This window comes from Berghia stephanieae, chromosome 10 (genome assembly GCF_034508935.2).
Source record: "Berghia stephanieae isolate SIO BIC M18660-M18661 chromosome 10, UCSD_Bste_1.3, whole genome shotgun sequence".
NCBI classification, from domain to species: domain Eukaryota; kingdom Metazoa; phylum Mollusca; class Gastropoda; order Nudibranchia; family Aeolidiidae; genus Berghia; species Berghia stephanieae.
Window position 1 is genome coordinate 42,640,971 of NC_088369.1, and position 12,500 is coordinate 42,653,470.

General features: G+C 30.3%; 1 protein-coding gene across 3 annotated transcripts in view; it reads left to right on the forward strand.

The window, feature by feature from the left end:
• The window catches only part of LOC144981164 (uncharacterized), a 289,898-nt gene that overhangs the window by 250,352 nt on the left and 27,046 nt on the right, over positions 1-12,500 (forward strand). For all 3 annotated transcript variants that reach the window (XM_078929320.1, XM_078929321.1, XM_078929322.1), the window contains 5 exons: positions 2,725-2,799; positions 8,539-8,613; positions 9,571-9,708; positions 10,546-10,733; positions 12,001-12,251. In XM_078929320.1, the coding sequence (XP_078785446.1) occupies positions 2,725-2,799; positions 8,539-8,613; positions 9,571-9,708; positions 10,546-10,733; positions 12,001-12,251 (727 nt within the window). The remainder of the gene's footprint in view (positions 1-2,724; positions 2,800-8,538; positions 8,614-9,570; positions 9,709-10,545; positions 10,734-12,000; positions 12,252-12,500) is intronic.

A 12,500-nucleotide genomic window follows, 5' to 3' on the forward strand; every position in this document is an offset into this window, starting at 1 on the left:
TTTCTACAAGCATTTTTTTCATCGTTTTTATTCCAAATTTCATCTCATTATTTTGCCGAGCTATTAATGTTCAAAATTGTTTTTGCCATGTCTCATAATCATGTCAATGTAATTTGCTTCTACAAAGAAAACAACTTTATCTATTTTGTCAGTACTGCTTCAGCTATGAAAAGAAATGTCGATAATAATATAACTTCAATCATAATATGCAAGATGCAAGTTTATCACAAGTTTATTGTAAATTTTTAAGGCCTTTGGCCATTATAGATCATAAATCTGATCTGAAAAATTGCAATCTATAATCATTATGATAGTTTATAATAGTTACATTCTTTAAGATAATAATTTTTTCTTACAACAGTTTTAAACGTTATATTGAAAATATGATTTGTAGTTCATAATCGTGAAATCTTTTTCTAGAGAAGTATATAATTCAATTTTGCAATGCAATGCTATTGGATTTATATTTTATTCAAATATACATTTATTATACATATTTCAAAATATTTAAATTTATAAAGAGAAATTAAATAATCATTTTTTTACATATAGATATTCTCACAAATGGTTATGAATACAATAAAGAGAATTTGAATAAAAATATTTTATAAAATATTAAACAGTGAACACGATTTTGTCTTTTTTGTCATAAGATATGACACCATTTTTCAAACTCATATAATATTTCCACAAACTTTAAATGTGATCAATATTTGGAATTTGGTGCATTCTGATCTATGCAAATATTTTTGCTTTGTGATATTCTGTGTTTGTTTTTGTCTCCACACGTCCGTCCTCTCTTTTGACACAGACACAAAATTACGATAGAGCTCGAATACACTTTGTGACAACAAAAAAAACCGAATAATTTAAAATGTCCTGAATCAACCATAATGGTCGTAGAAAATTTAATACATTAAACTGAGGATTAGGACATCTCAATAAACTAAACTTAATAATAATAATAATAATAATAATAATAATAATAATAATAATAATAATAATAATAATAATAATAATAATAATAATAATAATAATAATAATAATAATAATAATAATAATAGTACGCAAAGACAAAGGTAATAGAAATACTGTTGCCGACCATTTCAACAGTGAATGACATAATCAGTCGGATGGTGAAAAGGTTTGAACTGAGATATTGCCAAGTCTAGTTAGAAGGTCAATTTTTATCAAAAATCAGTTCTTGTCATAAATGATTAAGTCAGCCCTTTTTTGCACATCTTAGAGAAATATCAAAGCTGAATTTCACTTCTAAATAGTTTTTACAACTGGTCAAGTTAAAAATATATGAAATTTGAGAAAAGTTGCTGGATACCTTTCCCATACATCTGACCATAACTTCATGAAAAATCACCCGATTTACTTCAAATAAAGATAAAAATGCTCCGGTAAGCATATTCTTTCAGAAAAAGCAAAAAAAAAAAAAAACAAACTTTCACCTTCCGACTGATTATGTCATGCACTGACACTTAATGACAAAGTGACGTAAAACAAAAATTAAATTTGCCAAATTATTATTTTCAGAAAACCAAAAACGTTAGGTCTGTCTTCGTGATTGTAATCACGTATTGTATGCTGCGTAATCAAAAACACGCATGTGGAAATAATTTGTGTAAAGCTCTGCCAATAAATCTGCCGTAGCTAGCCCGAAATATAAAAACAAATTTTATAAGTTTTGTTCAGAAAACTTGTACTTCATATAATGAACGATTAAATTTGATAATTATCGGATGATTTTTCTGACCAAAACAAAAATAAAAATTCTGTGCTTTTCATAGCACGGCAGAATTGTTTTATGATGTGATGCGTGTTGTTACCGATTTGAACCGGTGTGTATAAAATAGTGTCAGACAAAACAAGACAGAAAAATTTCTTTTTTAAAATCCCCAAAAATTGTTACAAATGGTACTTTTGAAACTGCAGCCAAAATCTCAACGTTTTCAAAAGTCCGCTTTTTCGTGTCTCGTATTAGATAGTCCACAGTCATTCATAATCCATTCACTTCATCTTTCTCCTGGTTGTAAATAAATAATTGTTGATCTTGGAGGGTCGGCACAGGAATCCCATGAAACTCTCTCCTGTCTCCTGTCGTCTGAAGTTCCTTATTTGATCGTCACTCCCTTATCACGTTTCACATGCAAGAGATTTAAACACTCAAGTTTTTTCACAATCACTTTTATTCAGTCGTCTTCCGTTTTAATCATTTGTCTCCTTATTACAATTTGCATAATATATTTGTTCTACATCTTGTGTAAATAAAATAGTATTGGGGAATTCCGATATTATTTCTATTTTCCATTTTCTTTGATAAATTATTAAATATTATTTTTGATGACATCTCTATCATGCTTTCATAATTTTTTTTATAATTAATTTTTATTTCTGCAATTATCTTTTATCTTATTTTCCATTCATTTTACTATTTTACTCTTTTAAACCAAATATTTTGATAATTAAAGTTGCATCATGATTCTTTCGATTATCATTTATTTGTTTTGGTTTTGATTTTTCTTCATTGTTATGTCTTAATTTGCATACCATTAATTTTGGTCTTCCTTACATGATTGTGGGGGATAAGCCAAACATATTGTTTTATACTTCATAAAATTTCTATTCCTTTTTTATCATTATTTTGACCATTTTATTTCACATTTTAATTTCTTACCTTGTTTTTGCATTTTGTTTGACCTCTGCTCATTTCAGCTTGTACCCAATCGTGTCGCCATGGTTTCTACTTGGCTCAAAAGTGTGGCAGTCACGAGAACGCCTTGTGCAGAGGTAATCATGCCACAACGTGACATTTCCACCCCTGTGTTGTGGTTGTTTTGTTGTCTCGTCTAAATTAATCTAAATCGTTTCTATACTTTTTGTTGTGTTTGTTTCGTTGTGTTGTATTAAATCTATATCTTTTCTACTTTTTGTTGTGTTTGTTTCGTTGTCTTGTTTAAATTTTTTACTTTTCCACTTTATGTTGTGTTTGTTTCGTTGTCCTATTTAAATCTTTGACTTTTCTACTTTTTGTTGTGTTTGTTTCGTTGTCGTAATTAAATCTATAACTTTTCTACTTTTGTTGTGTTTGTTTTGTAGTCTTAATTGAATCTATAACTTTTATACTTTGTGTTTTGTTTTTTTTCGTTGTCTTGATTACAACTATTACTTGGCTACTTTTTGTTGTGTTTGTTTCGTTGTCTTATCTAAATCTATAACTTTCCTACCATTTGTTGTGTATATTTTGCTTTCTTGTATATTTTTTTTTTAATGCCAACTTTTGTTGTGGTCTGCTCGCTGTCGTATGTAAAATCTAAAAATTTAGTTTTTGTTGTGGTTTTTTTATCTCCAACTATATTTTTTCCTCCAAGTGTTGTAGCAGAGATGGGTTGTAGTCGTTTCATAGTCTTGTCTAAATCTTAAAATTATCTACCTGTTATTGCAATTTATTTTCCTTTGTCTAACCTAAAACTTAACTATCTTTAGATGTGGTTGTTTTTATTGTGTGGTCAAAATCAAAACTTTTCTATAGGTCTTGTTTTGTATTCTTGTAATGCTGCAATCTAGATCTTTTTGACAATTTGTTCGTTGTTTATTGTTGTTTTTGTTTGTTTTGTTTTATTTTGGGTTGTTTATATATTGTTTTTTTTCTTCTTTTTTTTTGCATTTTTTAAAGAAAAGTGGGGGGAGGGGGGGGGGTCTCTTTTATGTTGTTATTATTGTTTTGGGGTTTGTTTGTTTGTTTGTTTGTTTGTTTGTTTGTTTGTCTTTTGTTCGTGTACTTTTCTTTTATTTTGTTTCGATTTGTTTGGAGTTTTTTTAGCCTTGTCTGAAAATTCCCCCCGGTGTGGTTTTGACTGAATCTAATACTGTTCCACCTTTTGATGAGGCTGTTTCGTTGTCTAGTCCGAAAATTTTTTTCCCATGTTTTTGTGGTTGCATCGTTGGCTAAAACAAAAATTAACTCCAATCTTCTCTCTCGTCGGATCATTGATGTATTTAAATTTCCAAAATCCTTTGTTGTTACAAACAAACCATTGTTGTAAAAACGTCACTAACATCTTTTTCTTCTATATCACTGTTGTGTTAAACTTCTGGTTGAATAGCATAGAGGAAATGGCTTTAACACGCTTCAACAGTCGTAACGTCACTTCCCTCGTAATGAAGCATGGTAACTTAGTAACTGGCTCTAAACTATCGGAACAATGGCGGACGCCCTTATGAAATATTTCTCCAACGAGTATAAAAGCGTATACAGGGAGAAAAAAAAGCATTATAAATCTGATCATGTTTTGACTTTTACACATTCTGATCACAAGACATATGAAAATTCTAGCCAGCATGAAGAATAAAAAGTACCGATTTTCTTTGTATCGAACCACGATGGCCGCCGTTGCTGGGCGACGTGACATCAGACTATTGAATCCAATTGATCACATAATATTTCGTCACTGGATCAATGTTTTGCCTCTTATTCTTCTCCTCCCCTTGAATAATAACACGTAATATGCCATATGTGGTCTTGTGGTATGACACTAGCTTTTGGATCGGAAGGGTCCAGGGTTCGAGCCTCGCTCAGCGCATAGTTGAGTCCTTGTAATTGGAAAAGTGCTCTTTACTCACATTCTCTCACCGTACTCAGGTATAAAATGAATACCTGCCCGTTGATAGTGTTGTATTTGTCGGTGAAAAAAAAATTGTAATATCGCCTAACTTTTTAGAATGGTATTAAAATAATAATAATGTAATAATAATAATAATAATAATAATAATAATAATAATAATAAAATAATAATAATAATAATAATGATAATAATAATAATAATAATAATAATAATAATAATAATAATAATAATAATAATAATAATAATAATGTAATAATAATAATAATAATAATAATAATAATAATAATAATAATAATAATAATAATAATAATAAATAAATGTAAATAATAATAATAATAAAAATAATAATAATAATAATAATAATAATAATAATAATAATAATAATAATGTAATAATAATAATAATAATAATAATAATAATAATAATAATAATAATAATAATAATAATAATAATAATAATAATAATAATAATAATAATAATAAAAATAAAAATAATAATAATAATAATAATAATAATAATAATAATAATAATAATAATAATAATAATAATATATAATAATAATAATAAAAATAAAAATAATAATATAATAATAATAATAATGATGATGATGATGATGATGATGATGATGATGATGATGATGGTGATGATGATGATGATGATGATGATGATGATGATGATGATGATGATGATAATAATAATAATAATAATAATAATAATAATAATAATAATAATAATAATAATAATAATAATAATAATAATATTAATAATAATAATAATGACAATAATAATAATAATAATAATAATAATAATAATAATAATAATAATAATAATAATAAGATGATGATGATGATGATAATAATAATAATAATAATAATAATAATAATAATAATAATAATAATAATAATAATAATAATAATAATAATAATAATAATAATAATAATAATAATAATGACATAATATCGTTATCAGATCATTGGTTATATTAAAAGACTTTGCAAGACTAGATAATGTTTAAACAAGAGCTTGGCTTCTATTCTGGTCGTACCAGATTATAACATTGTATCAGGTTTCAAGATTCTATTTTAGACCGTCTTTTCAGACCACTGGAAAAAGAACTAAACATGAAACTTTCTATGGCACTAAAACATTTCAACCATTTGTGATCCCTCGTCTCAAAACGATATTAAGTCGGGATGATTAAGATGCTGAAAATGGAATCTGTAGCCAGAAATATCATGCTTTAGTTGGGTTTAAATGCTTTATATAGGAGAATGAATATCATATTTTACTGTGGTAAATACCAACGTTTCATATTTTTGACCAATTTAACTATAATTTGACTTTTTAGCATCTGGTACATTTCTACATAATACCGTTTTGAGACGAAGGGTCACATTTTTTTGTAATTTTTGTTTTCCTTGAATTATGAGAATAAAATATAGATAGTATGCGCTTGGCTAAAAGGTCACAACATTGCCATCCGGAAGTATAACGAACCAACACATAAAACTGTGTAACCATGAACTTTTATAGTCTGAATAATACAGTCAAGTGAGAATTACTCATAAACGTGAATGGCCAAAAAAACAATAACAAAGACTCGAGTGACGTCAATTTCGTTCTATCTATAAAACCCTATGTGTAGCTTTCTTCTAACCTTTTGTATTTTCCTTTCATTGTTAATCGTTTGGTCTCTGATTGTTTTCTTATTAATTCGATGTTTTTCCCTTTAACTCACTCAATCCTAGAGATTTTTGCTACTTTTCAAAATTGGAAATAAAATGTATAAAAAATGAGCATGTACATAGATAGATTTATTCAACGACCATTAACATTTAAAAACTAAAAAACATTAGCTTTGATACTACGCCTATAAATTGTCTCAGAAAAATGTAATAATAAATAGGCATGGGGTAAAAGTAACCCTGGTAAACTACGGATATAGTCGGTGTTAGGGTTGAGTGAGTTAATGCGATTGGTGTTCATTTTTTTCTCTCTCAAATATCTTATAATAGAACAGCATGGCATCCTTATTAGGATCATATGTATAATACTGTGCAGTGGCGAATTAAATAGCAGGAAAAATGGGCTTTGCCCCGGACCTCCAGAGAACGGAAAAAAATCATAATATTGTATCGTATATTTAGTTATAAATAATTTCATTCTTGATTAAGTTTTAAATTCTTAAAATTTTAACTTCTTGTCACACTGAATTGGTTGTTCTTTTTTACTGCGTTATAGCCAGTATTTTATTATCTTCTTTATCGTCATCGTAAGCATTCACATTATCATCATCATCATCATCATCATCATCATCATCATCATCATCATCATCATCATCATCATCATCATCATCATCATCATCATCATCATCATCTTCATTATTATTATTATTATTATTATATTATTATTATTATTATTATTATTATTATTATTATTATTATTATTATTATTATTATTATTATTATTATTATTATTATTATTGCCGTTGTTGTTGTAAACCATTAAAAGCTAGAACTACTGGATTTTTTAAATCCCAAAGTGAATGAATTATTTTGCTTTAAAAAAGTCTAGCCATGAACGTCTTTCATAGCAAAGTCTGACTTTATTACACTTATTTTCTATTTCATCCTCTTTCCAATTACCTTTCTCTTTTTTCTTTTTAAAAAATCTTTTTTGCTATGGGTCAATTGCTATAAAATCAACACATTCTATCAATAACATACTGAATGTTGAAATTATTTTTTTCATGGAGGATAATGGATTTATATTAAAGTTTTCTTTTAAAAATCCTGATATTTGACATATTTTTTATAATTTTACCTTTAAATCGACTTTTCGGTTTCTGCTTCATCTTGATATGATTGTAGATTTTATTTGATTTAACTTACTCACTATTCCCTTTTTGTAATGTCGAAGCTTTAGATGTTTCTTTAATGTTGATATAGTTTTGTACAAGTTGTTCTGTCACATGAGAATTCTCATAATTTTCCAATTACTCAAACATGTTTCTCCTTCGGTGTGTTTTGTTTTCTTGGGGGGGGGGGGGTGTGATCTTTTGAAATTGTCCCGTTTTTAAACAAAATGAATACGTAGTCAAATAATACGAAGACGATGGAGATGGATTGGACACACCCTAAGAATTCTAGAAAGAATGACTCCACTATAACAAAGAAAGTATTGGACTGGAACCCTCAGGGCAGAAGATCAAGGGGAAGGCCACGAGGAACATGGAGAAGAAGTAAAAAAGCTGGAGAGGAGTGATAAGACATGGAACGAGTTTAAAAAGTTAGCTCAGGATAGAGAAGGATGGAAACCGTTTGTCTGTGGCCTATACCCTGACCCAGGGTGAAAAAGCCAACGATGATGATGATGATGATGATGATGATGATGATGATGATGATGATGATGATGATGATGATGATGATGATGATGAATATGTAGTCAATACTTTTGGTATATGATTTTTTTATTCAAAAGTGGGAACTGTTTTAATGAATGTTTTCAAGATTGCTAGCATGCAAAAGACACAACATAACTCGCACGCAGCTTGTATGAAATTGGAATCTGGTATTGTAAAGCATGTTGAGGAAATTAAAGGAAGCAATTTAAGCGAATTGAGCATGGTGTTTTTGTTATAGTTCGATATAATTTTCATTTAGATTTATTTATTTGTTTTCTTTTTGTTTATTATGTGTGCATTTGTTTGTCATTCTATTTCCAATTTATCTATTTATTTTTATGTATACTTATTTACGTCGTTATTTTTTATACAGTGTATTTCTTTTTAATTTTTTCATATTATTATTGTGACTCCTCTTTGACATTTATTTACCTTGCTTGTAATTTGTTGTTGATATTTTTATATTAAATGTTTTTAAATGCGTGTTTTTCATCCAAACAGTTTGCCAGCCTGAATGTGGAGAAGGTCAGTTCGAATCCAGACAGTGTACTAACTTCCACGACCGAATCTGCACCGGTGAGTTCAAAACCTTTCTGCTTTGACTGTTTATATTGATTGATGAAGGCATGGGACTTTCTGGTGCACTCTCAAAAAAAAATTAAAATTTTGGACATAATACTCATCCTTCATATATTGATCGATTACAATGACTCTTATCTTGTCAAAAACTCTGAAATCTGGGATTTTACTAACGCTCACCTTGTCAAAAACTCTCAAACCGTTCCCTGGTGATGAAATAAACTTTCAATGTCAAAATCACCCTTAAAATTACAACATTCAGAACCAGATTTTTAACTCTCTCCTTACCAGCTATTTTCAGAATTTTACCCAAAACTTCACACTCACCCATCACAAAAATAGATTTTTCAAACAGATTAGAAACGAGTATATTCTATATTTTGTTCAGAAAAATGAGCTCCCCGACCCAGTGTCGAGTTTTTATAGTTAGATATAACTATAAGAGAAATGAAATCAGAACAAGAAAATGTGTTAGTTACACCGTAACGAATGTGACGATTTTCCTTTAGGTGGTAAGCAAGGAGAGGGTTAAAATAATCAATTGATTGTCGCATGATTGGCACTGTGTTACAAATCATTACAATTTGCGGACTACCTCAAATGGTCTGTACATAGTTGAGGGGGGTGGGGGGGGGAGGTTATCCACAGGTATAAAACATTTTCAAAAATATTTTAAATAAATAGAATAAAAAATAAAGTAAATAAAACTCCCTTTATTCATCACATAGGGGAAATTTGTCTCTAGGGCCTATTCCAAGGGAAGATTGGAATAACCCAGGCGTTAGCCGCAGTGCAGCGCCGCAAATTGAGCTAAGGCGAGGTGGTTTGCTCATCAAGGCCACACAGCGCAGTGGCGAGTGATCGAACACGATACCTTTCGGGTACTAAGCAAAAACCGTACCGCTGATTCACTGTGAAGCAATATGATAATGTCTATGTTATCTTCTTCCACAGATATGTCTAAATTGACCTTGCCGGTGATGTCATCCAATGTCATGTTAGAAGAGAGGTCAAGGGTCAGGTCAGACAGTGCCAAGCTTGAAAAACTACGAAATCACTACGTCGGATTTTCTATATACAACCTGAATAGGGGTGAGTTGGAATGAGACAAGGAAGAAGAAAAAACCCCAAATGAATTACATAGAGAAAAATCTCAATGGTTCTGTAAAAATTTTGGGGATATAAAATTTGAATGGGGTTTTCCAGTTTTGGTTTGTTTCTTTATTTCTTCTTTGAAGAAAAAAAAAACAGCAAGGAAACTTATTATTAATTGAAAATACCAAAATGAGACACGATAAATAGCTGAAGTCACTATTTTCTAGATTCAGACATTCATCGACAATTATCAGACAAATTCTATACAAATAATGAATGAAACAGACGTCAACTGGCTCCTTGCTATTGTCTCCAGAACGCCAGAATTGTGAATTTAAATGGGTTTTATTCCTCTTTATATATTTTTTATTTAAGTACGTAGCTTTGCACTCATTAGTATTTAAGTGCGTCTTCATCGTTATCATTTTAATCCAAAACTAGAGGTGCTTAGATGAGTCAATAAAATGGAGAGAAAAATAAAGGGAGTAAATGTGACTCATATGTAAGGGAACAACACAAAACTAACGACGTTTCGGCATTTGGCCTTTTTCAAGTAAACACGAATCTAATATATATTTATTAGTCACATTTACTCACTTTATCTTTCTCTCCATATTTCCATTTTAGCTTACTAACGTCATCAGACCGACTATTACTGTCTCTATGCATATTCGCAAAAAGGATGTTTGAATATATTGTTATAACTTTCCAAAAATGAAAGTTCATAGTACAATGTTACGTGTCCCATTATCTCCGAAAAGCTACCTGTTTTCATGGAGATGAGTTATATCAACGAACGCATTCTTAAAAGCAATTTCATTCTTATCGTTATAGGTACGGATTTTTCCGTGGAGATGACTGTTCGGTACATGAACCCAATTCCCCACTTCCTTCCGGTCAACCTGAGCCAGCCCTTTGACATGGATCTAGTGGCGCCCTCTGTTCTGGGTTCCTTTGTTGTCCAGCGATACTGCCCGACTCCTGTTCCCGACTACTACATCTTTTCTTACAAGAAACACAAAGTAAGCATTCCTACTTAAACTTATTAGGATCATATAGTATAAATATTGTGCAGTGGCGAATTAAATAGCAGGAAAAATGGGCTTTGCCCCGACCTCCAAAAAGAGGGGAAAAAATCATAATGTAACTTATAATCATATGCACATAACAATGCAAGCGGTAATCTATTCACTTGTAAGGACTGTGTCAAAAAGTATGGTGTGTTTTGTTTTGTTTTTGTTTTTTTGTTGATTTTTTTTTGTTTTGTTTTTTTTTTAAACTTTTTTATTAGTTTGATTTTTTATCATTCAAACTGCAAATTTCACTGGTCATTCATGAACAATATGCACTTAAAATCAAAATTTTACAGTAACTTTATATGTCAAGCTAAACAATATTTTTTTCTACTGAATTCCAGACCCTGACATATAATCAGGAATCACGGCTCCATTTGATGCTTGTGAACATTCTATTTTCCAGTAACTTTATTATATATCATTCTAAACAGTTATCTATTGAATTCCAGAGCCTGACATACAAACTGTGGGACAAACGGGTCCATTTGAGGCTTGTAAACATTATATGTGACCCCTCGCCTCAAAACGGTATTAAGTCGGGTTGGTAAAGATGTTGAAAATTGAATTTATAGCCAGAAATGTCAGACTTGTGTTGAGTTTGTATGCTTTATTGAGGAGAATGGATACCATATTTTAGGGTGCTAATGCCAACAATTCAATTTTTTGACCAGTTTAACATTTGATTCGGATTTTAAGCACCTGGTTCGTTCCGACATAATACCGTTTTGAGACGATGGTCACATTTGTTACGATGCTGCCGTCTCTTTTCTGATCCAGATTTCATTTATTTTTTCTATATCTATAAAAACTTGACATTCTGTAATAGAGCTCATATTGTCTAACAATATTATTTATAGAATGTGCTTGTTGCTTTACTGTTTGAGTAAAAAATGTCTGCTTTTGTATTCGGTGGGTGTGAAGTTTTGGGGAAAATTCTGAAAATGGCTGGGTTTTTTTTAAATTGTTTTTTGATTATTATTTTTTAAAATTTGTTTTATTTTTTTATCATTCAAACTGCAAATGTTCATTCCAGAGTCTAACGTACAAACTGTGGGATATACGTGTCCATTCGAGGCTTGTGAACATTCTATTTTCCCGTAACATATGTGTGTTATGGTGTGTTTTTGATTTTATCTTTTTGTTGTTTTTTTTTTGTTGGTTTTTTTTTAAATTGTTAATTTTAAAAAATTCAAACTGCAAATGTTCATTCCAGAGTCTAACATACAAACTGTGGGATAACGGCTCCATCGAGGCATGTGAGACGCACAAACAATTCGGTAACTTCTTGGATGACAAGGACAACAGCATGGGGGGCATCAACGTGGTGGGTATGGGAGGTATGCAGCAGGGCTCAAAGGCCAGGGAATCGTTTGTCTGCGCTCAGCCCGGTTCTCTCACCCAAAACTTTATCATGGATGAGGATTTCTTTCACGCACGAACCAAATGGGTTGATAAAAGCAAAAGGTAATTATAGTGTAATGATGTTTTATTTATATTTTTTATATATTAGATTGTATAACTGTGTTAAACAGTTGTAGATAAGAATAGATATTAGATATATTTGTGCAGCTATGTGGTTTTGTGGTATTACACTCGGTTTCGGTCCTGGGTTCGAGCCTCGCTCGGCGCATAGTTGAGTTATTGGAAAAGACTCTTTACTCACATTCTCTCACCGTACTCAGGTGTACAATGAGTACCTGGCCGTCAACAGTG